The following is a 26,347-nucleotide window of genomic DNA, read 5'->3' as shown; positions in this document are numbered from 1 at the left end:
AAGATTTAATAGACGACAGCATGAGAATAAAGGAAAGTCTTCCCATTCCAAGCAACTTAAATCAGAGTTTTGACAATTATTGCGACACGTCGGTAGGAGCAAGATTAACAAGATTCTTTCCCGCCTGGGAAGCTGTAACCTCAGACAAGTGGGTCCTAAGTATTATAGCGGATGGTTACAAACTAAATTTCCTCAGTCATCCAGTAGAAAAGTTTTGTCTAAACACAGAAGATCCAGTCATTTTTTCTCTTCTAGTAGATTTTCTAAACAAGAAGGCGCTAGAGCCAGTTCCAATTCTCCAACAAGGAAGTGGAGTTTATTCAAGGGTGTTCCCTGTGCCGAAACCTGGAGGCAGCTGGAGGCTGATCATAGATTTAAGATACGTAAACATGTTCTTAAAGAAAGAAACGTTTCGCATGGACAATATAAGATCGGCCACAGGTATTGTTCAAGAACAAGATTGGATGGTGTCCCTCGACTTAAGCGATGCTTATCTTCACATACCTATACATGTCTCCTCAAGAGCTTTCCTGAGGGTAGCTGTCAAGAAAGAAGGAAGAATTCATCACTTTCAATTCCGTGCCATGCCTTTCGGGTTGTCCCCCGCACCGAGGGTATTTACGAAAGTAGTAATAACCCTGGTAGCTTCGCTTCGTCTGAAAGGAGTCCAAATTATACCATACCTGGACGATTGGCTCTTGATAGCTCAGTCTCAAGATCTCCTGCTTTTCCATCTCAACATCACCTTGCATCTTCTGTCGTCAGTCGGCTTCATTTTGAATCAGACAAAGTCGGATCTTATTCCAAGAAGGAAGAGGATGTTTCTGGGTCTGATCATAGACTCTATGTGTATGAAAGTGTTTCTACCTCTAGAGAAGCAACAGAAGATAAAGTCGCAGATACGGTATCTAATTTCTGTTCCAGTGACATCTATCAGAACAGCCATGAGAGTCTTGGGCCTGCTAACGGCAGCTATCGAAGCGGTTCCCTGGGCCAGGAGTCACATCAGGGAATTGCAGTCCGAGATTTTGACAGTCTGGAATCGCAAGATCAACTCGTTATCAAGCCATCTTTCCCTGTCAGTAAGAACCCGTCAGGCTCTCAAATGGTGGTTGGTCCCAGAGAATCTTTCAAGAGGCAACAGTTTCAAACAAGTAACAATGGAAGTGGTAACTACGGATGCATCAAAACAGGGCTGGGGAGCTCATCTGGGCTCTCAGTGGGTCCAGAAACCGTGGTCTCAAGAAGAGAGACAATTCTCTTCCAACTTGCGGGAACTAAGGGCCATCAGACTAGCTTTGATTCATTTTACTCCTTGGCTCAAGAACAGAGCAGTCTTAGTCCAATCGGACAATTCTGTATCAGTTTTCTATCTTCAGAAGCAGGGAGGAACGAGAGCACAATTGCTCCAGAGAGAATGCAAGATGTTATTTCTTTGGGCGGAAAACCATTTCACAGCCCTTACTGCCGTCCACATAAAAGGGACTCTAAATGTTCATGCAGATCTGCTCAGTCGAGTAACCCTGGATCCCAACGAATGGGAGCTCAATCCCAAGTATTTTTCCCAGATCATCAGGAGATGGGGATGCCCGGAATGGGACCTAATGGCAACTCGCCAGAACAAGAAGCTGAAGAAATTTTGCTCCCTATACAAACAAGATCAGCCGGATCATCTAGATGCTCTGACACTCAACTGGGAGAATCTTTGTGCGTATCTTTTCCCTCCAGTCCCTCTACTGTCAAGAATTCTGAAAAAGATTATTCAAGAGAAACCATCAGTAATCCTTCTAGCTCCATTCTGGCCGCGCAGGGCCTGGTTCCCGTTGTTGCTTCGTTTGTCCAAGGGGGATTATTGGAAGCTGCCACTTCACAAGGACCTCCTGATACAGAGAGGGTTCTGTCATCAACACCTGGACAGAATCCATTTAACTGCCTGGAATTTGAAAGATCCAGATTTCGTAATGTAGGTCTCTCAGATGAAGTCATCCAGACTTTATTGTCTGCTCGCAAGGAGTCCACTAATGCTTTATACTCCAAATTGTGGCGAAAATTCTTATATTGGAAGAAGGATAGAGGAGACCCTGAAATTACAGTACCTGTCATTCTTCAGTTTTTACAGGAGGGGTTTGCTAGAGGGTTAAAACCCAATACGCTGCGTGTACATTTGACTGCAATCAATTCCTTTACAGATGGAAAATTTATGTTACAACCATTGATAACAAGATTTTTTAAAGCATTGAAGAATCTAAGGCCTAGAGTAAAGCCTCCTATTGCTCCATGGGATCTCTCCCTGGTGTTACGAAAACTGACCGGTCCTCCTTTTGAACCAGCTAAAGAAGTGGACATAAAATGGCTCTCTCTAAAAGCTCTATTTCTGGTAGCAATCACGTCTGCAAAGAGACTTGGTGAATTACAGGCTCTCTCCTCCCGCTCTCCTTATATTAGGTTCACTCAAGAGGGAGTCTTATTAAGAACAGTCCCTTCATTTGCACCTAAGGTACCCTCTGAAAGTAATATCAACAGGGAAATATTCCTACCTGTATTCCATCCCCCATCTGGAGAAGATCAGCATCTTTGTTCTCTGGATGTCAAGTCTATTCTTCTTTGTTATCTGGAAAGAGTGAGTGCCTTCAGGAGGGATGAGAATTTATTCCTTCAGTTTGCAGGCCCTAGAAAGGGGTTTAAAGCAGCAAAGGACACTCTCGCAAGGTGGATCAAATCGTCCATTTCGGAAGCATATAAACAAGAAGGTAGAGAACCTCCTTTTCCACTTAAAGCCCATTCCACTCGGGCAACAGCTGCCTCTTGGGCAGAGAGAGCGGAAATCCCTGTGAGTGACATCTGTTATGCGGCCTCGTGGTCTACTCCGTCCACGTTTATCAAGCACTACAGGCTAGACACGGAGTCAGAGAGTCCAGCCTTTAGCACTGGGGTTTTGTCAGCAGCATATAATATTCAACCCTCCCCTGTTTGATAGCTAGCGATATCCCTTCTGTGCTGCCGGATGTCGTGGAAGAAAGTTAAAATTATTTTTACCTGTAATTTTGCTTTCTTCGAGACAGAAGGCAGCACATACTACCCTCCCAATAAATAATATTTGCATCAAGAAAAGAGTCTAGTCATTTACACAATTGCATTTGGAGGTGTGCGTCATATATAGGGATGTCTGGATGCGGATTGGTTGTTCTTTTGTCTTTTGTATATAGGTGGGCGGTCCTAGGGGGAATAAAAGAGGCCGGGAATTCCCTTCTGTGCTGCCTTCTGTCTCGAAGAAAGCAAAATTACAGGTAAAAATAATTTTAACTATAATACTGCCACCTATATACAAGAATATAACTATTATAATACTGCCCCCTATATACAAGAATATACCTACTATAATACTGCTCCTATATACAAGAATAGAACTCCTATAATACTGCCTCCTATATACAAGAATATAACTACTATAATACTGCTCCTATATACAAGAATATAATTACTATAATACTTCTCCTATATGCAATAATATAACTGCTATAATATGGCTCCTATATACAAGAATATAACTACTATAATACTGCCACCTATATACAAGAATATAACTATTATAATACTGCCCCCTATATACAAGAATATACCTACTATAATACTGCTCCTATATACAAGAATATAACTACTATAATACTGCTCCTATATTCAAGAATATAACTACTATAATACTGCTCCTATATACAAGAATATAACTACTATAATACTGCCTCCTATATACAAGAATATAACTACTATAATACTGCTCCTATATACAAGAATATAACTACTATAATACTGCTCCTATATACAAGAATATAACTACTATATTACGGCTCCTATATACAAGAATATAACTACTATAATACTGCCTCCTATATACAAGAATATAACTACTATAATACTGCTCCTATATACAAGAATATAACTACTATAATACTGCCTCTTATATACAAGAATATAACTACTATAATACTTCTCCTATATACAAGAATATAACTACTATAATACTGCTCCTATATACAAGACTATAACTACTATAATACTTCTCCTATATGCAAGAATATAACTACTATAATACTGCTCCTATATACAAGAATATAACTACTATAATACTGCTCCTATATACAAGAATATAACTACTATAATACTGCTCCTATATACAAGAATATAACTACTATAATACTGCTCCTATATACAAGAATATAACTACTATAATACTGCTCCTATATACAAGAATATAACTACTATAATACTGCTCCTATATACAAGAATATAACTACTATAATACTGCTCCTATATACAAGAATATAACTACTATAATACTGCTCCTATATACAAGAATATAACTACTATAATACTACTCCTATATACAAGAATATAACTACTATAATACTGCTCCTATATAGAAGAATATAACTACTATAATACTGCTCCTATATATAAGAATATAACTACTATAATACTGCTAATATATACAAGAATATAACTACTATAATACTGCTCCTATATACAAGAATATAACTACTATAATACTACTCCTATATACAAGAATATAACTACTATAATACTGCTCCTATATACAAGAATATAACTACTATAATACTGCTCCTATATACAAGAATATAACTGCTATAATTCTTAAAAAGACTCAATTATCAGTAGATATAGCCAGTATCTCCACCCAGTGGTTTTGCTATAGGGGTGCGGACCACACCTGGGTGTCATCACCAAGCATGAAGCAGGGGAGGCAGCAGTATCCGGATCTTCAGCCCAGTGTCCCGGATTTCTGGGCGACCACCGGTTATGTTGGGAGTTGTAGTTTTGCAACAGATGGAGAAACACTGTTCTGGAGCAATAACTATAGACAGGATTAGCATTGCCCCACAGGGGCCATTGGTGCCAGCCCTGACAAAAGAGTAAAAACAAAAATACAAAGGTGAGCATTTATTATCGGTTTTACCCTCTTTCTGATGCTAAAGGGGTACTCGGGAGGGAAAAAAAAAAATATTTTTAAGTCAAGTGGTGCCAGATATGTAAATTACTTCTAATCAAAAAATCTTAACCCTTCCAGTACTTATCAGCTGCTGTATGCTCCACAGGAAATTGTGCAGTTCTTTTTTTCAGTCTGACCACAGTGCTCTCTGCTGCCACCTCTGTCCGTGTCAGAAACTGTCTGGAGCAGGAGAAAATCCCCATAACAAATATCTCCTGCTCCGGACAGTTCCTGACACGGACAGAGGTGGCAGCAGAGAGCACTGACTGGAAAGAACTACAAAACTTCCTCTGGAGCATACAGCAGCTGATTTTTATATAGAAGTCATTTACAAACTGTTTAACTTTCTGGCCCCAGTCGATTTGAAAACATTTGTTTTCCACCGGAGTACCCCCTTAAAAAGTTGAACGTTTTGTAAAACTCTTACATGGTTAGCTTTTTGCAGTGTATTTTTTTTTTTTGTGGTAAAAATTTTGCGTAAATGGTCATATTTTTGTGAAATTTCACTCCATCCCGGACCCCACTTATAAACTTTTCTACATCTAAATGACTTTCCTATTTAACAAGAACGTGCGCCTCTGTGATAAATGTGGGGGAAGTACACATGGCGTACGCCCAGGAAAACGGAGATAAAAAGATTTTAATTTTACAAAGACAATGGGAGAGATTTATCAAAACCCATGTAGAGGAAGAGCCATGCAGTTGCCCATAGCAACCAATCAGATCGCTTTCATTTTTAACAAGGCCTCTGGAAAGTGAAAGAAGCGATCTGATTGGTTGCTATGGGCAACTGTTCCGCTCTTTCCTCCACTCTCCCCAAATTGTTCATTTCTGAACATTTCTTTTTTTCCCAATAAATTAGCATTTTCTTTTTTGCCTGAAACAAGTAATTACCCCAATTATCCGCCTGATGCAATCTATCCTGTGATTCAGTCTTGAAGGACAGGTAAACACTTGAAGACGTGATGGAGACATTCCTACTGAAAGGCTGGGCAGAAATTATAGATACAATTATGTAAGCGCTGTGCAATGTGATGGGGGCTAATGAATTATTACTCTCTGGAACTTTCCTTTCAGGAGGTTAGAAAGGTTCTTCCTACTTCCCTGCCCTGGTGAGCACAAATATCAGTGACAGAATGGCCGATGCCAGATTGTTATGTGGTAAGAAGTAACTTGCATCCATTCATAACATACATCAGAGTGCCCAGTGTGGCCTGGTCTTCCTACCTAAACCTTGAGGGAGAGGAAAAGCAACAATGATGCTCTCATCCTAATATCTCGTCCTCATATCCCATCCTCATATCCTGACCTCATATCCAGTCCTCATATCCTGACCTCATATCCTGTCCTTATATCCTGTCCTCATGTCCCGTCCTCACATCCCTTCTCATATCCCATCCTTATATCTCATCCTCCTATCCTGACCTCATACCCTGTCCTCATATCCCGACCTCATATCCCTCCTCATATCCTGACCTCATATCCCGATCTCATATCCCAACCTCATATCCCGTCCTCCTATCCAGACCTCATATCCCAACCTCATATCCCGTCCTCATTTCCCGTCCTCATATCCATCCTCATATCCTGACCTCATTTCCCGTCCTCATTTCCCGTCCTCATATCCCTCCTCATATCCTGACCTCGTATCCTGTCCTCATATCCCGTCCTCATATCCCGACCTCATATCCCGACCTCATATCCCGTCCTCATATCTCGTCCTCATATCCCGACCTCTAATCCCAACCTCATATCCTGTCCTCATATCCCATCCTTATATCCAGTCCTCATATCCAGTCCTCATATCCAGTCCTCATATCCAGTCCTCATATCCGGTCCTCATATCTCGTCCTCATATCCCAACATCGTATCCAAACCTCATATCCCGACCTCATATCCCATTCACATATCTCGTCCTCATAGCCCTTCTCATATCCTGTCCTCATATCTCATCCTCACATCGCGTCCTCATATCCTGTCCTCATATCCTGTCCTCATATCCCGACCTCTAATCCCGTCCTCATATCTCGTCCTCATATCCTAATCTCATTTCCCATCCTTATATCCCATCCTCATACCTCATCCTTATATCCCATCCTCATACCTCGTCCTCATATCAGCCAAGTTGTTGGAGTTGTAGTTTTGCAACAGCTGGAGGCACCCTGGTTAGGAAACACTGGTCTAGAAGAAAGCTGCAGAATATAGACATGGCCAGAAGATACCCAGGTTATAACATATAGCAGTGTTTTTCTACATATAACAAGTCTTTGATTCTGACCGTGCTCATTGAACGAACGAGAAGTCATGTAGCTATGGACAGAACAAGCAGAATAATAGAAGTTCTTACTTAGTGACAATTTCTATGTAAAGTTCTCTTAGGTTTTATAACATTTTAGATAAATTATCGATTAAAGAAAAGAAAAGTCCAATGTGGGACGTCTGGGGTGGAGATCTCAGTGTCTCCCGGGCGCTCGCTCCATTGATTTCGGATACAGTCAGCATAGTTTTATGAGCTGCGCAGACTTTTCATTAGCACAATGCCGCGAGTTTGTTAATGTTTTATGGATTATTCAATGATTTCGTACTCAGCATATAAGACATCTCCAAGAAGTTCTTAAGTTTCTGAGACAATATCATACATAGCTTTATGGTGTAGGTTTCGGATCCTCCTCCTCTCTTATAATAAATAGTGTTGCTCGCGAATATTCGCAATTCGAATATTATTCGCGAATATCGCATATTCGCGAATTCGCGAATTTCGCGAATATAGCGGTATATATTCGTAATTACGAATATTCTTTTTTTTTTGTATTTTTTTTTTTTTTTTCTTCACAGTACACATCACAGTGATCACCCCTCTCTGCTTCCAGCTTGTGCGGTGTAAAGAAGGCTCTAATACTACTGTGTGAGACTGTCGTACGAAAATTCGCGTATGCGAAAATTAGCATATGCTAATTTTCGCATACGCGAATTTTCGCGTGAACTAATTTTGTATTTGCTAATATTCACATATGCTAATTTTCGCATACGTGAATATTCACATATGCGAAAATAAAACGATAATATAACGAATATGCGAATATTCGCGAATATATGACGAATATTCGTCCATATATTCGCGAATATTCGCGAATTCGAATATGGCCTATGCCGCTCAACACTAATAATAAACAAAACTTTTCTTACAAAAACAGCGCCACTCTTGTCCTCAGATCATGTGAGGTATTGCAGCTCAGTTTCATTGAAGTGAATGGAGCCAAGTTGTAATACCACAAACAACCTGAAGACAGGTGCGGCACTAGTTTTAAAAGAAAGAAGCCATGTCTGTCTAATTCACCGTCACTTCCAATAACTTTTGATGTGTCGCAGAGACATGTGAAAAGTGTTGATTGGTGGGGGTCTGTGTGTTCAGGCCCCCACCAATAGCTAGAACGAAAGAGAGACTGTTATAGTAAGTCAGTATACGGGTATCATGGCAGGGAGGAGCAGTGCTGTGAATTGTCCCCAACACGTTACCTATTACACTTTTACCTTTCACGTTTATAGATATTCTAGTGGATGTTGAAGTGTTTTTGACATTTCACGTGTATTCACTATTAGTTTGCTTAATCTTGGCACCTTACCACAGATAACGTAAAGCTACGTTTTATCAAGGGAGTTGTGTAATAGGGGTGTTTGTGGCCAAATGGTGTTGTTTTGATTTTTGATCATTCCCACCTCCCGATTGGGGGGCACTTTGGGTTAGATGCTGAATATCATTCTTGCCCCATGTGCCCTGCCAACATGTTTCACTCTATTAGGAGCATCATCAGGGCACCAAAGCCCTGAGGACACTCCTGATGGAGTGAAACATGTTGGGGATAATTCCCTTCCTGGCTACCTGACCTGGCATATGTGTGTATGTGTGTATATATATATATATATATATATATATATATATATATATATATATATATATAATTATATATTTTTTTTGAGATTGTAAATTTTAAATCTGCATCAATTTTTTTTAATATAATAGGGCATGGTTTGTGGGTGGAATTCCTGTTCAGCTGAGACCAGCTTCAAGTATAGGTGATTGGTTTCAGATTGGTTCTCTGCTACTCCACTCTTGGCTTAAAGGGGTACTCCGGTGCTTAAACATCTTATCCCCTATCCAGTCCTGCAGCTGGGGACCCCCGGGATCATGCACGCGGCACCTCGTTTGTAATCAGTGCCCGGAGCGTGTTCGCTCCGGGACTGATTACCAGCAACCGCAGGGCCGGCGGCGTGTGACGTCACGCCTCCGCCCCTCAATGCAAGCCTACGGGAGGGGGCGTGATAGCTATCACGCCCCCTCCCGTAGGCTTGCATTGAGGGGCGGAGCGTGATGTCACACGGGGGTGGAGGCGTGACGTCACACGCCGCCTGCCCTGCGGTCGACCATAATCAGACCCGGAGCGAACACGCTCCGGGTCTGATTACAAACGGGGTGCCGCGTGCATGATCCCAGGGGTCCCCAGCTGCGGGACTCCCGTGATCAGGCATCTTATCCCCTATCCTTTAATAAGTATAAAGCAGATGAGCCATACAAACCCAGCGGGCCCTGGCATATGCACTGGTTGGCCTTGCCCATAGTTCACTGATTGGGAGCATGTGAGCTCATGGGTGACAGAGCTACAATGGACTTGGTTTGACAGGCAGAAAGCATGTAACCCCAGATTATTGTGAGCCCCCAAACCTGTAGCCCCTGGTATCTGCATTATCACTTCTACTGCCTCCAAAAATCCACAGATTGGGAGTAAGATGAGGATCAGTCCCTTATTGTATTTTATTATATTTCCCATTGTTTCGTCTGTCTTTTCTCATCTCGTCCTCCTCCAACCCTCTTACTATAAGAGGAAACATTGCCTTCCTGACCAATAAATACAGCGCAGTCCGCTCTGACAATCTGTTTTATTTCCCGGCATAGGATATAGACTTGGCCATGCACTTAGCAGATGCTGCTGGGAACAAGGTTCTTTGGTTGTCATACATATAGGATAGATGTTTGGACGCCATCATGCATCACCAATATCCCTGACACCTCGTCTTTCACTTTACAGGTGTCCCATAGAATAAATCTCTGTTGCATTTGCAATTCTATTATACATATATACAATGTCGAGGTCTGCGAGCTGCGGCTCCCTCCGGCTGTTGCCATGCTGGGGATTGTCGGGTCACAGCCGGAGGGAGCCGCAGCTCGCTGACCACCAATTTAGACATTTGGCACGGAGGATAAATTAAAGTGTAGTCCATGTAGCAGCTAAATATTCCATCTCTGGAACCAAGGCCCGGATGGACCATTTCACATTTTTAACTTTTTTTATTTATTTATTGTTTCCAAGTTTTTTTTTTTTTTTTTTTTTTTATAGCATGCGTGTTCTCTCCTGTTCTCAGGCCAAGGGTTTTCTCACTTCGGTGCTCAGGATGATGGGCTGTCCCTTCGTTCCGTCATTGGAGCAGTTAGATACGGCGTTGGCTACTTGGCAGAACTTTCTGAGGAGGATTTGTCTGAGTAAGAGATAAACCCAGGGATCCAGTATTTGGTTCAGCGAGGCCAAGCGAATGGCCGTCAAAAAGAAGTTGCAGTCTTTCTGAAGCTCGGCACTCTGCGTGGTCGAGGTCGGGTCGCAGCGCTCCACTGAGGTATGGTTGAAGATCATCTTTAGCATAATGATCTGTTTGGCAGAAGAGAAGAGGAACGTACGTTAGATGGAAGGAATACATGATGGAAAAACAATGTGAAACACAGCAACAAAGCAATAGGATAGATACCAGCGCTGCTCCAGACACCAAGAGAGTCCCTGTGCTATGTAATGGTGGAATTGTGGTGCCGTCATCTTCGGGGGACATTTATCAAAGCATTTAGTAGTGTTTTTTTGTTTTTGTTTTTTGCTTAAAATGGTCGCAAAAAAGTCGGATGTGCGACTACTCTATATTTTGTGCGACTTTTTGATTGTGCAGTGCCCTAAGCAAAAAAATAAATAAATAAATAGATAAAAGAAACTTGCTTACCAAAGCAAAAAGTGATTTTTGACTTGCAGGGGTCTGAGATTTATCAAGTGTGAAAGTCGCAAAAAAAAGTCACATCGCATGAAAAAACCTACTAAATGTACTCCAGCTCAGACATGGAGCAGAAAAAGCCACTGCCAAAGCAAAAAAATATATTATAATAATAATAATAATAATAATTGCTTACATGAAAGAAATTTATGAACAGGCTGAAACCAGTTGATAAATAAGTGGCACCTAAGCAAAAAAAAAATTGTAAAGGAAAAAATAACCAAAAAAAGGAATACATAAGAAAACATTGATAAATGTCCCCCTTTGTTCCTGTACCAACATTGTCACGTGACTCTTTATGTGATGTCACAACATATCCTGGCCAGACAGTTCTCTCTATGTTTATAAATATGAGTGCAGGGAGGGGATAGAGAGGACTGTGCAGCTGTAACTGTATGGCCACATAATTATCTCTGTGATCATAGAGATGAGTGCAGGAAGGGGAAAGTAAGGACAGTACAGCCGTAACCATGTGGCCACATATGACTATGACTAAGGACTTTTTGTCTGAAACGCGCCAGTTGTTTTTATGATCGCTGCACTTTTTGTATCCTGTGCTTGAATAAATATTTTTGATACTTTGGACTGTATCCTCGTGGAGCTGGACTTTTTGCTTTTCTTCCAATATGGCCACACAGTTCTCTCTATGATCATGGAGGTGAGTGCAAGGAAAGGGGTAGGGAGGACTGTGCAGCTGTAACTGTATGGCCATATTATTCTCTCTATGATCATAGAGATAAGTGCGGGGAGGGGATAGAGAGGACTGTGCAACTGTTCCTGTATGATCACACAGTTCTTTCTATGATCATTGATATGAGTGCAGGGAGTTTATAGACAGGACTGTGCAGCAGTAATTGTATGGTCACGTAATCATCTCTATGATCATAGAGGTGAGTGCAGGGAAGGGATAGAGATGACTGTGCAGCTGTACCTGTATGATCACACAGTTCTTTCTATGATCATAGATATGAGTGCAGGGAGTTTATAGAGAGGACTTTGCAGCTGTAACTGTATGGCCATATTATTCTCTCCATAATCATAGAGGTGATTGCAGGGAAGGGATAGAGAGGACTGTGCAGCTGTAAATCTATAGCCACATAATCAGCTCTCTATGATCATAGAGGTGACTGCAGGGAGGGGTAGAGGGGAGTGTGCAGCTGTAACTATATGGCAGTGTTTCCCAACCAGGGTTCCTCCAGGTGTTGCAAAACTACAACTCCCAGAATGCCTGGACAGCCAAAGGCTGTCCAGGAATGCTGGGAGTTGTAGTTTTGCAACATCTGGAGGCACCCTGGTTGGGAAACACTGCTATATGACCACACTGTTAGGATACTAGAGATGGTTGCAGGGAGGGGTGGAGAGAACTGTGCAGATGTAACTATATGGCCACATTGTTCTCCCTATGATTGGGCAGAGGTATTCAGGGGCGCTCGGCTCAATCATTATAAAGGAGCACCAAAATTATGTGGTGAGAGGCCCGATGACAACTGTAACCTCTAGAGCTATGCAACTGGCCCTACATAATAGTAATAACACATAATACAATGCTTTCATAGTGGTGATATGCAGTACTTCCATGTTAGTGCCATATGCTTCTTACTAGGAATGTCCTGATACTGATACTGGTATTGGTACCGATACAGTGCTCCCTCAAGTTACAATATTAATTGGTTCTGGGATGACCATTGTATGTTGAAACCATCGTATGTTGAGACCAGAACTCTATGGGAACCTGGTAATTGGTTCTAAAGGCTCCAAAATGTCATTCAAAAATAGGAAAAAGGGAGAATGAAAGAAAAATAAGTAGATAACTAATATAGATAAAGCAAATCCTTACATATAAAAGTAAGGAAGATCTGCTGGGAGATGTAATCACTGTCTATGTTAGTGTTTCCCAAGCAGGGAGCCTCCAGCTGTTGCAAAACTACAACTCCCAGCATGCCCGGACAGCCAAAGGCTGTCCGGGCATGCTGGGAATTGTAGTTTTGTAACATCTCGGGCCACCATGCTTGGAAAACACTGTCTATGTAGAGGACAGGAGCTTCTTCGGGGTACATACAATGTCCTAAAAAAGTAATGGAGTCGCCCTCACCTGGTGTCCAAAGGAGCTAACCCTGGTACAGGTCAAGTATACAGAACATGTAATACCTCCCTGTACTGTAGGGGGCACTATCAGACACCAGTCAGTGCATACACTTCAGTAATACAGGGGTTTTACCAGTGAATGCCCATTCTGATTGGTCGGTTCTTCCAGCCATTGACACAGATCTGGACTGTCTGTAGCATTGTATGTTGAGTCTGGTTTCAACTCACGATTGTCCAGAAAAGACCATTGTATGTTGAAACTATTGTATGTTGAGGCCATTGTAAGTTGAGGGATCACTGTACTGGACATTTGCAAGAGTACTTGAACAAATGTCCCTGATACCTAATCCAATACCACGACAGGTATCACGGAGGTGCCCTGTGCATGGTACCCGAACTATGCGGCACGCATTGGGACCGGTGGCTAATTCATTAACCTTTTAGACGCCGCAATCAAAGTTGATCGCGTCGTCTAAAAGTCCTGATATAACTGCCCGTAGCTCAGGGATGCTGATCGGGATCACCGCGGTGTAATCGCGGTGTCCCGATCAGTTGTGAGGACGACCGGAGGTCCCTTATCATGCTCTGTGCAGTCCGATCGTCGCTACTATACTGCAGACAGCCATGGCAGGCATAAGTAAAGGAACGCTGGTAACACTGATCAATGCTATGCTATGGCATAGATCAGTGGATGCAATCTACAGATTATGGGGACTAAAAAATAGTGAAAAAAAAGTGGAAAAAATAAATAAATAATAAATGTGAATTAACCCTTTCCCTTATAAAATGTTTAATCACCCCCCCTCCCTTTTCCAAAAGTTTAAATAAATAAAAAATGTTTTATATAAAAAAAAGCCCACCCTCTAATAAAAACTGAAAACACCCCCCTTTCTCCCCATAAAAAAAAAAAAAAAGAAAAACGTAAAAACCCTGTCACATAACATTTAAAAAGGTATCGGTAATTGGTTTTGGCGGGTACTTAAAAAAAAGTATTGGTACTCGTACTCGGTCTTAAAAAAAATGATATCGGGACATCCCTATTTCCTACATACTAGTTCCATATAACATCTTCATACATACCAGTGTCTACATACTAGTTCCATATAACATCTTCATACATACCAGTGTCTACATACTAGTTCCATATAACATCTTCATACATACCAGTGTCTACATACTAGTTCCATATAACATCTTCATACATACCAGTGTCTACATATTAGTTCCATATAACATCTTCATACATACCAGTGTCTACATACTAGTTCCATATAACATCTTCATACATACCAGTGTCTACATACTAGTTCCATATAACATCTTCATACATACCAGTGTCTACATACTAGTTCCATATAACATCTTCATACATACCAGTGTCTACATACTAGTTCCATATAACATCTTCATACATACCAGTGTCTACATACTAGTTCCATATAACATCTTCATACATACCAGTGTCTACATACTAGTTCCATATAACATCTTCATACATACCAGTGTCTACATACTAGTTCCATATAACATCTTCATACATACCAGTGTCTACATACTAGTTCCATATAACATCTTCATACATACCAGTGTCTACATACTAGTTCCATATAACATCTTCATACATACCAGTGTCTACATACTAGTTCCATATAACATCTTCATACATACCAGTGTCTACATACTAGTTCCATATAACATCTTCATACATACCAGTGTCTACATACTAATTCCATATAACATCTTCATACATACCAGTGTCTACATACTAGTTCCATATAACATCTTCATACATACCAGTGTCTACATACTAGTTCCATATAACATCTTCATACATACTAGTGTCTACATACTAGTTCCATATAACATCTTCATACATACTAGTGTCTACATACTAGTTCCATATAACATCTTCATACATACTAGTGTCTACATACTAGTTCCATATAACATCCTCATACATACCAGTGTCTACATACTAGTTCCATATAACATCCTCATACATACCAGTGTCTACATACTAGTTCCATAAAACATCTTCATACATACTAGTGTCTACATACTAGTTCCATATAACATCTTCATACATACTAGTGTCTACATACTAGTTCCATATAACATCTTCATACATACTAGTGTCTACATACTAGTTCCATATAACATCCTCATACATACCAGTGTCTACATACTAGTTCCATATAACATCCTCATACATACTAGTGTCTACATACTAGTTCCATATAACATCTTCATACATACTAGTGTCTACATACTAGTTCCATATAACATCCTCATACATACCAGTGTCTACATACTAGTTCCATATAACATCTTCATACATACTAGTTCCAAATGATGTCTAATAATTAGTTTCATATAGTGCCTACATACTAGTGCCATATAGTACCTTCATACTAGTGCTATATAGTCCCTACACACTAGTTCTTTACAATGTTTTTACACTAGCAGTATATAGTGCCATTGTAGTAATGACATAGGGTATCAACGTAATAATGTTAAAAAAAGAACACTAAACAGTGTAGTACAGCAATTATACAACAATGCTATAAATTACCCAAATAACAAATATAATCCTAAAAATTACCAGTTTAGAGGCAGTCACACATGATGGAAGCAGCATGGAAGAGGCCTTAGAGTGGCTAGAGCAGCATGTTCTATAGCAGTGTTTTCCAACCAGTGTGCCTCCAGCTGTTGCAAAACTACAACTCCCAGCATGCCCGGACAGCCTCCGGCTGTCCGGGCATTATGGGAATTGTAGTTCTGCAACAGTTGGAGGCACACTGGTTGGGAAACACTCCTTTATACATTTAGCATTTGGTATACAAATACCGTATGGCTCCAGCGCACACTATTCCTGTGAACGAGGCCTAACTACAATGATTAATTAGTTGTTGCCTGTAATTAACATATTCCTAGAAATCTGTATAAATCCAGTCATAAATCACTGCAACGTGCAATACGAGTCCCATCACTCATAGTGACATACGGGCTAAATATACTCCAGAATCACTACACAGAACAGGTAGTGATGTCTTTGTATCGCTACACTCAGAAATGTAGGCAACGTCCCAGAAAAGTGATATACGGCTCTACAAAGGGGCCCGTGTAAACATACATGGGAAAAGCATTTACTCAATGACTTCACATCCGATACAATGTATAAGGTGCGGGATACAATGTATAATGTGCGGGATACAATGTATAATGTGGGGGATACAATGTATAATGTGCGGAATACAATGTATAATGTGCAGAATACAATGTATAATGTGCGGGATACAATGTATAATGTGGGGGATACAATGTATAATGTGGGGGATACAATGTATAATGTGGGGGATACAATGTATAATGTGGGGGATACAATGTATAATGTGGGGGATACAATGTATAATGTGGGGGATACAATGTATAATGTGGGGGATACAATGTATAATGTGGGGGATACTATGTATAATGTGCGGGATACAATGTATAATGTGGGGGATACAATGTATAATGTGGGGGATACTATGTATAATGTGCGGGATACAATGTATAATGTGGGGGATACAATGTATAATGTGCGGGATACAATGTATAATGTGGGGGATACAATGTATAATGTGGGGGATACAATGTATAATGTGGGGGATACAATGTATAATGTGGATGATACAATGCATAATGTGGGGGATACAATGTATAATGTGCGGGATACAATGTATAATGTAGGGGATACAATGTATAATGTGCGGGATACAATGTATAATGTGGGGGATACAATGTATAATGTGGGGGATATAATGTATAATGTGGGGGATACTATGTATAATGTGCGGGATACAATGTATAATGTGGGGGATACAATGTATAATGTGCGGGATACAATGTATAATGTGGGGGATACAATGTATAATGTGGGGATACAATGTATAATGTGGATGATACAATGTATAATGTGGATGATACAATGTATAATGTGCGGGATGCAATGTATAATGTGCGGGATACAATGTATAATGTGCGGGATACAACGTATAATGTGGGGGATACAATGTATAATGTGGAGGATACAATGTATAATGTGGAGGATACAATGTATAATGTGGGGGATACAATGTATTATGTGCGGGATACAATGTATAATGTGGGGGGATACAATGTATAATGTGCGGGATACAATGTATAATGTGGGGGGATACAATGTATAATGTGGGGGATACAATGTATAATGTGGGGATACAATGTATAATGTGGATGATACAATGTATTATGTGCGGGATACAATGTATTATGTGCGGGATACAATGTATAATGTGGGGGGATACAATGTATAATGTGCGGGATACAATGTATAATGTGGGGGGATACAATGTATAATGTGCGGGATACAATGTATAATGTATAATGTGGGGGATACAATGTATAATGTGCGGGATAAAATGTATAATGTGCGGGATACAATGTATAATGTGGGGGATACAATGTATAATGTGCGGGATACAATGTATAATGTGGGGGATACAATGTATAATGTGGAGGATACAATGTATAATGTGGGGGATACAATGTATAATGTGGGGATACAATGTATAATGTGGGGGATACAATGTATAATGTGGGGGATACAATGTATAATGTGGGGGATACAATGTATAATGTGGGGGATACAATGTATAATGTGGGGGATACAATGTATAATGTGCGGGATACAATGTATAATGTGGGGGATACAATGTATAATGTGGGGGATACAATGTATAATGTGGGGGATACAATGTATAATGTGGGGGATACAATGTATAATGTGGATGATACAATGTATAATGTGGGGGATACAATGTATAATGTGGGGGATACAATGTATAATGTGGATGATACAATGTATTATGTGCGGGATACAATGTATTATGTGGGGGATACAATGTATAATGTGGGGGGATACAATGTATAATGTGCGGGATACAATGTATAATGTATAATGTGGGGGATACAATGTATAATGTGGGGGATACAATGTATAATGTGCGGGATACAATGTATAATGTGGGGGATACAATGTATAATGTGGAGGATACAATGTATAATGTGGGGGATACAATGTATAATGTGGGGGATACAATGTATAATGTGGGGGATACAATGTATAATGTGGGGGATACAATGTATAATGTGGGGGATACAATGTATAATGTGGGGGATACAATGTATAATGTGGGGGATACAATGTATAATGTGCGGGATACAATGTATAATGTGGGGGATACAATGTATAATGTGGGGGATACAATGTATAATGTGGGGGATACAATGTATAATGTGGGGGATACAATGTATAATGTGGGGATACAATGTATAATGTGGATGATACAATGTATAATGTGGGGGATACAATGTATAATGTGGGGGATACAATGTATAATGTGCGGGATACAATGTATAATGTGGATGATACAATGTATAATGTGGGGGATACAATGTATAATGTGGGGGATACAATGTATAATGTGCGGGATACAATGTATAATGTGCGGGATACAATGTATAATGTGGGGGATACAATGTATAATGTGGATGATACAATGTATAATGTGGGGGATACAATGTATAATGTGGGGGATACAATGTATAATGTGGAGGATACAATGTATAATGTGGGGGATACAATGTATAATGTGGAGGATACAATGTATAATGTGCGGGATACAATGTATAATGTGGATGATACAATGTATTATGTGCGGGATACAATGTATTGTGTGCGGGATACAATGTATAATGTGGGGGATACAATGTATAATGTGCGGGATACAATGTATAATGTGGGGGATACAATGTATAATGTGCGGGATACAATGTATAATGTGGAGGATACAATGTATAATGTATAATATGGGGGATACAATGTATAATGTGGGGGATACAATGTATAATGTGGGGATACAATGTATAATGTGCGGGATACAATGTATAATGTGGAGGATACAATGTATAATGTGGGGGATACAATGTATAATGCGGGGGATACAATGTATAATGTGGGGGATACAATGTATAATGTGCGGGATACAATGTATAATGTGGGGGATACAATGTATAATGTGCGAGATACAATGTATAATGTGCGGGATACAATGTATAATGTGGGGGATACAATGTATAATGTGGGGGATACAATGTATAATGTGGGGGATACAACGTATAATGTGGGGGATACAACGTATAATGTGGGGGATACAACGTATAATGTGGGGGATACAACGTATAATGTGGGGGATACAATGTATAATGTGGGGGATACAATGTATAATGTGGGGGATACAATGTATAATGTGCGAGATACAATGTATAATGTGCGGGATACAATGTATAATGTGGAGGATACAATGTATAATGTGGGGGATACAATGTATAATGTGGGGGATACAATGTATAATGTGGGGGATACAACGTATAATGTGGGGGATACAACGTATAATGTGGGGGATACAACGTATAATGTGGGGGATACAACGTATAATGTGGGGGATACAATGTATAATGTGGGGGATACAATGTATAATGTGGGGGATACAATGTATAATGTGCGAGATACAATGTATAATGTGCGGGATACAATGTATAATGTGGAGGATACAATGTATAATGTGGAGGATACAATGTATAATGTGCGGGATACAATGTATAATGTGGAGGATACAATGTATAATGTGGGGGATACAATGTATAATGTGCGGGATACAATGTATAATGTGGGGGATACAACGTATAATGTGGGGGATACAACGTATAATGTGGGGATACAATGTATAATGTGGAGGATACAATGTATAATGTGGGGGATACAATGTATAATGTGGGGGATACAACGTATAATGTGGGGGATACAATGTATAATGTGGGGGATACAATGTATAATGTGGGGGATACAACGTATAATGTGGGGGATACAATGTATAATGTGGAGGATACAATGTATAATGTGGGGGATACAATGTATAATGTGCGGGATACAATGTATAATGTGGAGGATACAATGTATAATGTGGGGGATACAATGTATAATGTGGGGGATACAACGTATAATGTGGGGGATACAATGTATAATGTGGAGGATACAATGTATAATGTGGGGGATACAATGTATAATGTGGGGGATACAATGTATAATGTGGGGGATACAATGTATAATGTGGGGGATACAATGTATAATGTGGGGGATACAATGTATAATGTGGGGGATACAATGTATAATGTGGGGGATACAATGTATAATGTGCGGGATACAAATGTATAATGTGGGGGATACAATGTATAATGTGGGGGATACAATGTATAATGTGGGGGATACAATGTATAATGTGGGGGATACAATGTATAATGTGGATGATACAATGTATAATGTGGGGGATACAATGTATAATGTGGGGGATACAATGTATAATGTGGGATGATACAATGTATTATGTGCGGGATACAATGTATTATGTGGGGGATACAATGTATAATGTGGGGGGATACAATGTATAATGTGCGGGATACAATGTATAATGTATAATGTGGGGGATACAATGTATAATGTGGGGGATACAATGTATAATGTGCGGGGATACAATGTATAATGTGGGGGATACAATGTATAATGTGGAGGATACAATGTATAATGTGGGGGATACAATGTATAATGTGGGGGATACAATGTATAATGTGGGGGATACAATGTATAATGTGGGGGATACAATGTATAATGTGGGGGATACAATGTATAATGTGGGGGATACAATGTATAATGTGGGGGATACAATGTATAATGTGCGGGATACAATGTATAATGTGGGGGATACAATGTATAATGTGGGGGATACAATGTATAATGTGGGGGATACAATGTATAATGTGGGGGATACAATGTATAATGTGGGGATACAATGTATAATGTGGGATGATACAATGTATAATGTGGGGGATACAATGTATAATGTGGGGGATACAATGTATAATGTGCGGGATACAATGTATAATGTGGATGATACAATGTATAATGTGGGGGATACAATGTATAATGTGGGGGATACAATGTATAATGTGCGGGATACAATGTATAATGTGCGGGATACAATGTATAATGTGGGGGATACAATGTATAATGTGGATGATACAATGTATAATGTGGGGGATACAATGTATAATGTGGGGATACAATGTATAATGTGGATGATACAATGTATAATGTGGGGGATACAATGTATAATGTGCGGGATACAATGTATAATGTGCGGGATACAATGTATAATGTGGATGATACAATGTATTATGTGCGGGATACAATGTATTATGTGCGGGATACAATGTATAATGTGGGGGATACAATGTATAATGTGCGGGATACAATGTATAATGTGGGGGATACAATGTATAATGTGCGGGATACAATGTATAATGTGGAGGATACAATGTATAATGTATAATATGGGGGATACAATGTATAATGTGGGGGATACAATGTATAATGTGGGGATACAATGTATAATGTGCGGGATACAATGTATAATGTGGAGGATACAATGTATAATGTGGGGGATACAATGTATAATGCGGGGGATACAATGTATAATGTGGGGGATACAATGTATAATGTGCGGGATACAATGTATAATGTGGGGGATACAATGTATAATGTGCGAGATACAATGTATAATGTGCGGGATACAATGTATAATGTGGGGGATACAATGTATAATGTGGGGGATACAATGTATAATGTGCGGGATACAATGTATAATGTGGGGGATACAATGTATAATGTGGGGGATACAATGTATAATGTGGAGGATACAATGTATAATGTGGGGGATACAATGTATAATGTGGAGGATACAATGTATAATGTGCGGGATACAATGTATAATGTGGATGATACAATGTATTATGTGCGGGATACAATGTATTATGTGCGGGATACAATGTATAATGTGGGGGATACAATGTATAATGTGCGGGATACAATGTATAATGTGGGGGATACAATGTATAATGTGCGGGATACAATGTATAATGTGGAGGATACAATGTATAATGTATAATATGGGGGATACAATGTATAATGTGGGGGATACAATGTATAATGTGGGGATACAATGTATAATGTGCGGGATACAATGTATAATGTGGAGGATACAATGTATAATGTGGGGGATACAATGTATAATGCGGGGGATACAATGTATAATGTGGGGGATACAATGTATAATGTGCGGGATACAATGTATAATGTGGGGGATACAATGTATAATGTGCGAGATACAATGTATAATGTGCGGGATACAATGTATAATGTGGGGGATACAATGTATAATGTGGGGGATACAATGTATAATGTGGGGGATACAACGTATAATGTGGGGGATACAACGTATAATGTGGGGGATACAACGTATAATGTGGGGGATACAACGTATAATGTGGGGGATACAATGTATAATGTGGGGGATACAATGTATAATGTGGGGGATACAATGTATAATGTGCGAGATACAATGTATAATGTGCGGGATACAATGTATAATGTGGAGGATACAATGTATAATGTGGAGGATACAATGTATAATGTGCGGGATACAATGTATAATGTGGAGGATACAATGTATAATGTGGGGGATACAATGTATAATGTGCGGGATACAATGTATAATGTGGGGGATACAACGTATAATGTGGGGGATACAACGTATAATGTGGGGATACAATGTATAATGTGGAGGATACAATGTATAATGTGGGGGATACAATGTATAATGTGGGGGATACAATGTATAATGTGGGGGATACAATGTATAATGTGGGGGATACAATGTATAATGTGGGGGATACAACGTATAATGTGGGGGATACAATGTATAATGTGGAGGATACAATGTATAATGTGGGGGATACAATGTATAATGTGCGGGATACAATGTATAATGTGGAGGATACAATGTATAATGTGGGGGATACAATGTATAATGTGGGGGATACAACGTATAATGTGGGGGATACAATGTATAATGTGGAGGATACAATGTATAATGTGGGGGATACAATGTATAATGTGGGGATACAATGTATAATGTGGGGGATACAATGTATAATGTGGGGGATACAATGTATAATGTGGGGGATACAATGTATAATGTGGGGGATACAATGTATAATGTGGGGGATACAATGTATAATGTGCGGGATACAATGTATAATGTGGGGGATACAATGTATAATGTGGGGGATACAATGTATAATGTGGGGGATACAATGTATAATGTGGGGGATACAATGTATAATGTGGATGATACAATGTATAATGTGGGGGATACAATGTATAATGTGGGGGATACAATGTATAATGTGGATGATACAATGTATTATGTGCGGGATACAATGTATTATGTGGGGGATACAATGTATAATGTGGGGGGATACAATGTATAATGTGCGGGATACAATGTATAATGTATAATGTGGGGGATACAATGTATAATGTGGGGGATACAATGTATAATGTGCGGGATACAATGTATAATGTGGGGGATACAATGTATAATGTGGAGGATACAATGTATAATGTGGGGGATACAATGTATAATGTGGGGGATACAATGTATAATGTGGGGGATACAATGTATAATGTGGGGGATACAATGTATAATGTGGGGGATACAATGTATAATGTGGGGGATACAATGTATAATGTGGGGGATACAATGTATAATGTGCGGGATACAATGTATAATGTGGGGGATACAATGTATAATGTGGGGGATACAATGTATAATGTGGGGGATACAATGTATAATGTGGGGGATACAATGTATAATGTGGGGATACAATGTATAATGTGGATGATACAATGTATAATGTGGGGGATACAATGTATAATGTGGGGGATACAATGTATAATGTGCGGGATACAATGTATAATGTGGATGATACAATGTATAATGTGGGGGATACAATGTATAATGTGGGGGATACAATGTATAATGTGCGGGATACAATGTATAATGTGCGGGATACAATGTATAATGTGGGGGATACAATGTATAATGTGGATGATACAATGTATAATGTGGGGGATACAATGTATAATGTGGGGGATACAATGTATAATGTGGAGGATACAATGTATAATGTGGGGGATACAATGTATAATGTGGAGGATACAATGTATAATGTGCGGGATACAATGTATAATGTGGATGATACAATGTATTATGTGCGGGATACAATGTATTATGTGCGGGATACAATGTATAATGTGGGGGATACAATGTATAATGTGCGGGATACAATGTATAATGTGGGGGATACAATGTATAATGTGCGGGATACAATGTATAATGTGGAGGATACAATGTATAATGTATAATATGGGGGATACAATGTATAATGTGGGGGATACAATGTATAATGTGGGGATACAATGTATAATGTGCGGGATACAATGTATAATGTGGAGGATACAATGTATAATGTGGGGGATACAATGTATAATGCGGGGGATACAATGTATAATGTGGGGGATACAATGTATAATGTGCGGGATACAATGTATAATGTGGGGGATACAATGTATAATGTGCGAGATACAATGTATAATGTGCGGGATACAATGTATAATGTGGGGGATACAATGTATAATGTGGGGGATACAATGTATAATGTGGGGGATACAACGTATAATGTGGGGGATACAACGTATAATGTGGGGGATACAACGTATAATGTGGGGGATACAACGTATAATGTGGGGGATACAATGTATAATGTGGGGGATACAATGTATAATGTGGGGGATACAATGTATAATGTGCGAGATACAATGTATAATGTGCGGGATACAATGTATAATGTGGAGGATACAATGTATAATGTGGGGGATACAATGTATAATGTGGAGGATACAATGTATAATGTGCGGGATACAATGTATAATGTGGAGGATACAATGTATAATGTGGGGGATACAATGTATAATGTGCGGGATACAATGTATAATGTGGGGGATACAACGTATAATGTGGGGGATACAACGTATAATGTGCGGGATACAACGTATAATGTGCGGGATACAATGTATAATGTGCGGGATACAATGTATAATGTGCGGGATACAATGTATAATGTGGGGGATACAATGTATAATGTGGGGATACAATGTATAATGTGCGGGATACAATGTATAATGTGGAGGATACAATGTATAATGCGGGGGATACAATGTATAATGCGGGGGATACAATGTATAATGCGGGGGATACAATGTATAATGTGGGGGATACAATGTATAATGTGCGGGATACAATGTATAATGTGCGGGATACAATGTATAATGTGCGGAATACAATGTATAATGTGGGGGATACAACATATAATGTGCGGGATACAATGTATTATGTGCGGGATACAATGTATAATGTGGGGGATACAATGTATAATGTGGTGGATACAATGTATAATGTGGGGGATACAATGTATAATGTGGGGGATACAATGTATAATGTGGAGGATACAATGTATAATGTGGGGGATACAATGTATAATGCGGGGGATACAATGTATAATGCGGGGGATACAATGTATAATGTGCGGGATACAATGTATAATGTGCGGGATACAATGTATAATGTGGGGGATACAATGTATAATGTGGGGATACAATGTATAATGTGCGGGATACAATGTATAATGTGGAGGATACAATGTATAATGTGGGGGATACAATGTATAATGCGGGGGATACAATGTATAATGTGGGGATACAATGTATAATGTGCGGGATACAATGTATAATGTGCGGGATACAATGTATAATGTGAGGGATACAATGTATAATGTGCGGGATACAATGTATAATGTGGGGGATACAATGTATAATGTGGGGGATACAATGTATAATGTGGGGGATACAATGTATAATGTGCGGAATACAATGTATAATGTGGGGGATACAACGTATAATGTGCGGGATACAATGTATAATGTGGGGGATACAATGTATAATGTGGAGGATACAATGTATAATGTGGGGGATACAATGTATAATGTGGGGGATACAATGTATAATGTGGAGGATACAATGTATAATGTGCGGGATACAATGTATAATGTGCGGGATACAATGTATAATGTGCGGGA

At 39.5% G+C, this 26,347-nt stretch overlaps 1 protein-coding gene and 1 long non-coding RNA gene across 2 annotated transcripts in view; one reads left to right on the top strand and one right to left on the bottom strand.

Annotated features, from left to right (window-relative positions):
* Window positions 1–5,837: 5,837 nt before the first annotated feature.
* Window positions 5,838–10,560, top strand: LOC130282255 (uncharacterized). The gene is made up of 3 exons (XR_008846305.1): window positions 5,838–5,951; window positions 6,083–6,166; window positions 10,424–10,560. It is a non-coding gene; the product is annotated as an uncharacterized LOC130282255 (long non-coding RNA).
* PTGER3 (prostaglandin E receptor 3) overlaps window positions 10,241–26,347 on the bottom strand; it is a 28,815-nt gene continuing 12,708 nt past the window's right edge. Inside the window, exon 2 of the mRNA XM_056530296.1 lies at window positions 10,241–10,704. Within this exon, the coding sequence (XP_056386271.1) occupies window positions 10,420–10,704 (285 nt within the window). The 3' untranslated portion in view covers window positions 10,241–10,419. The remainder of the gene's footprint in view (window positions 10,705–26,347) is intronic.

The sequence above is a fragment of the Hyla sarda genome, chromosome 7 (genome assembly GCF_029499605.1).
Source record: "Hyla sarda isolate aHylSar1 chromosome 7, aHylSar1.hap1, whole genome shotgun sequence".
NCBI lineage: Eukaryota > Metazoa > Chordata > Amphibia > Anura > Hylidae > Hyla > Hyla sarda.
The sequence above is the reverse complement of the archived record's forward strand: the minus strand, read 5'-3'. Positions and strand labels throughout refer to the sequence as shown.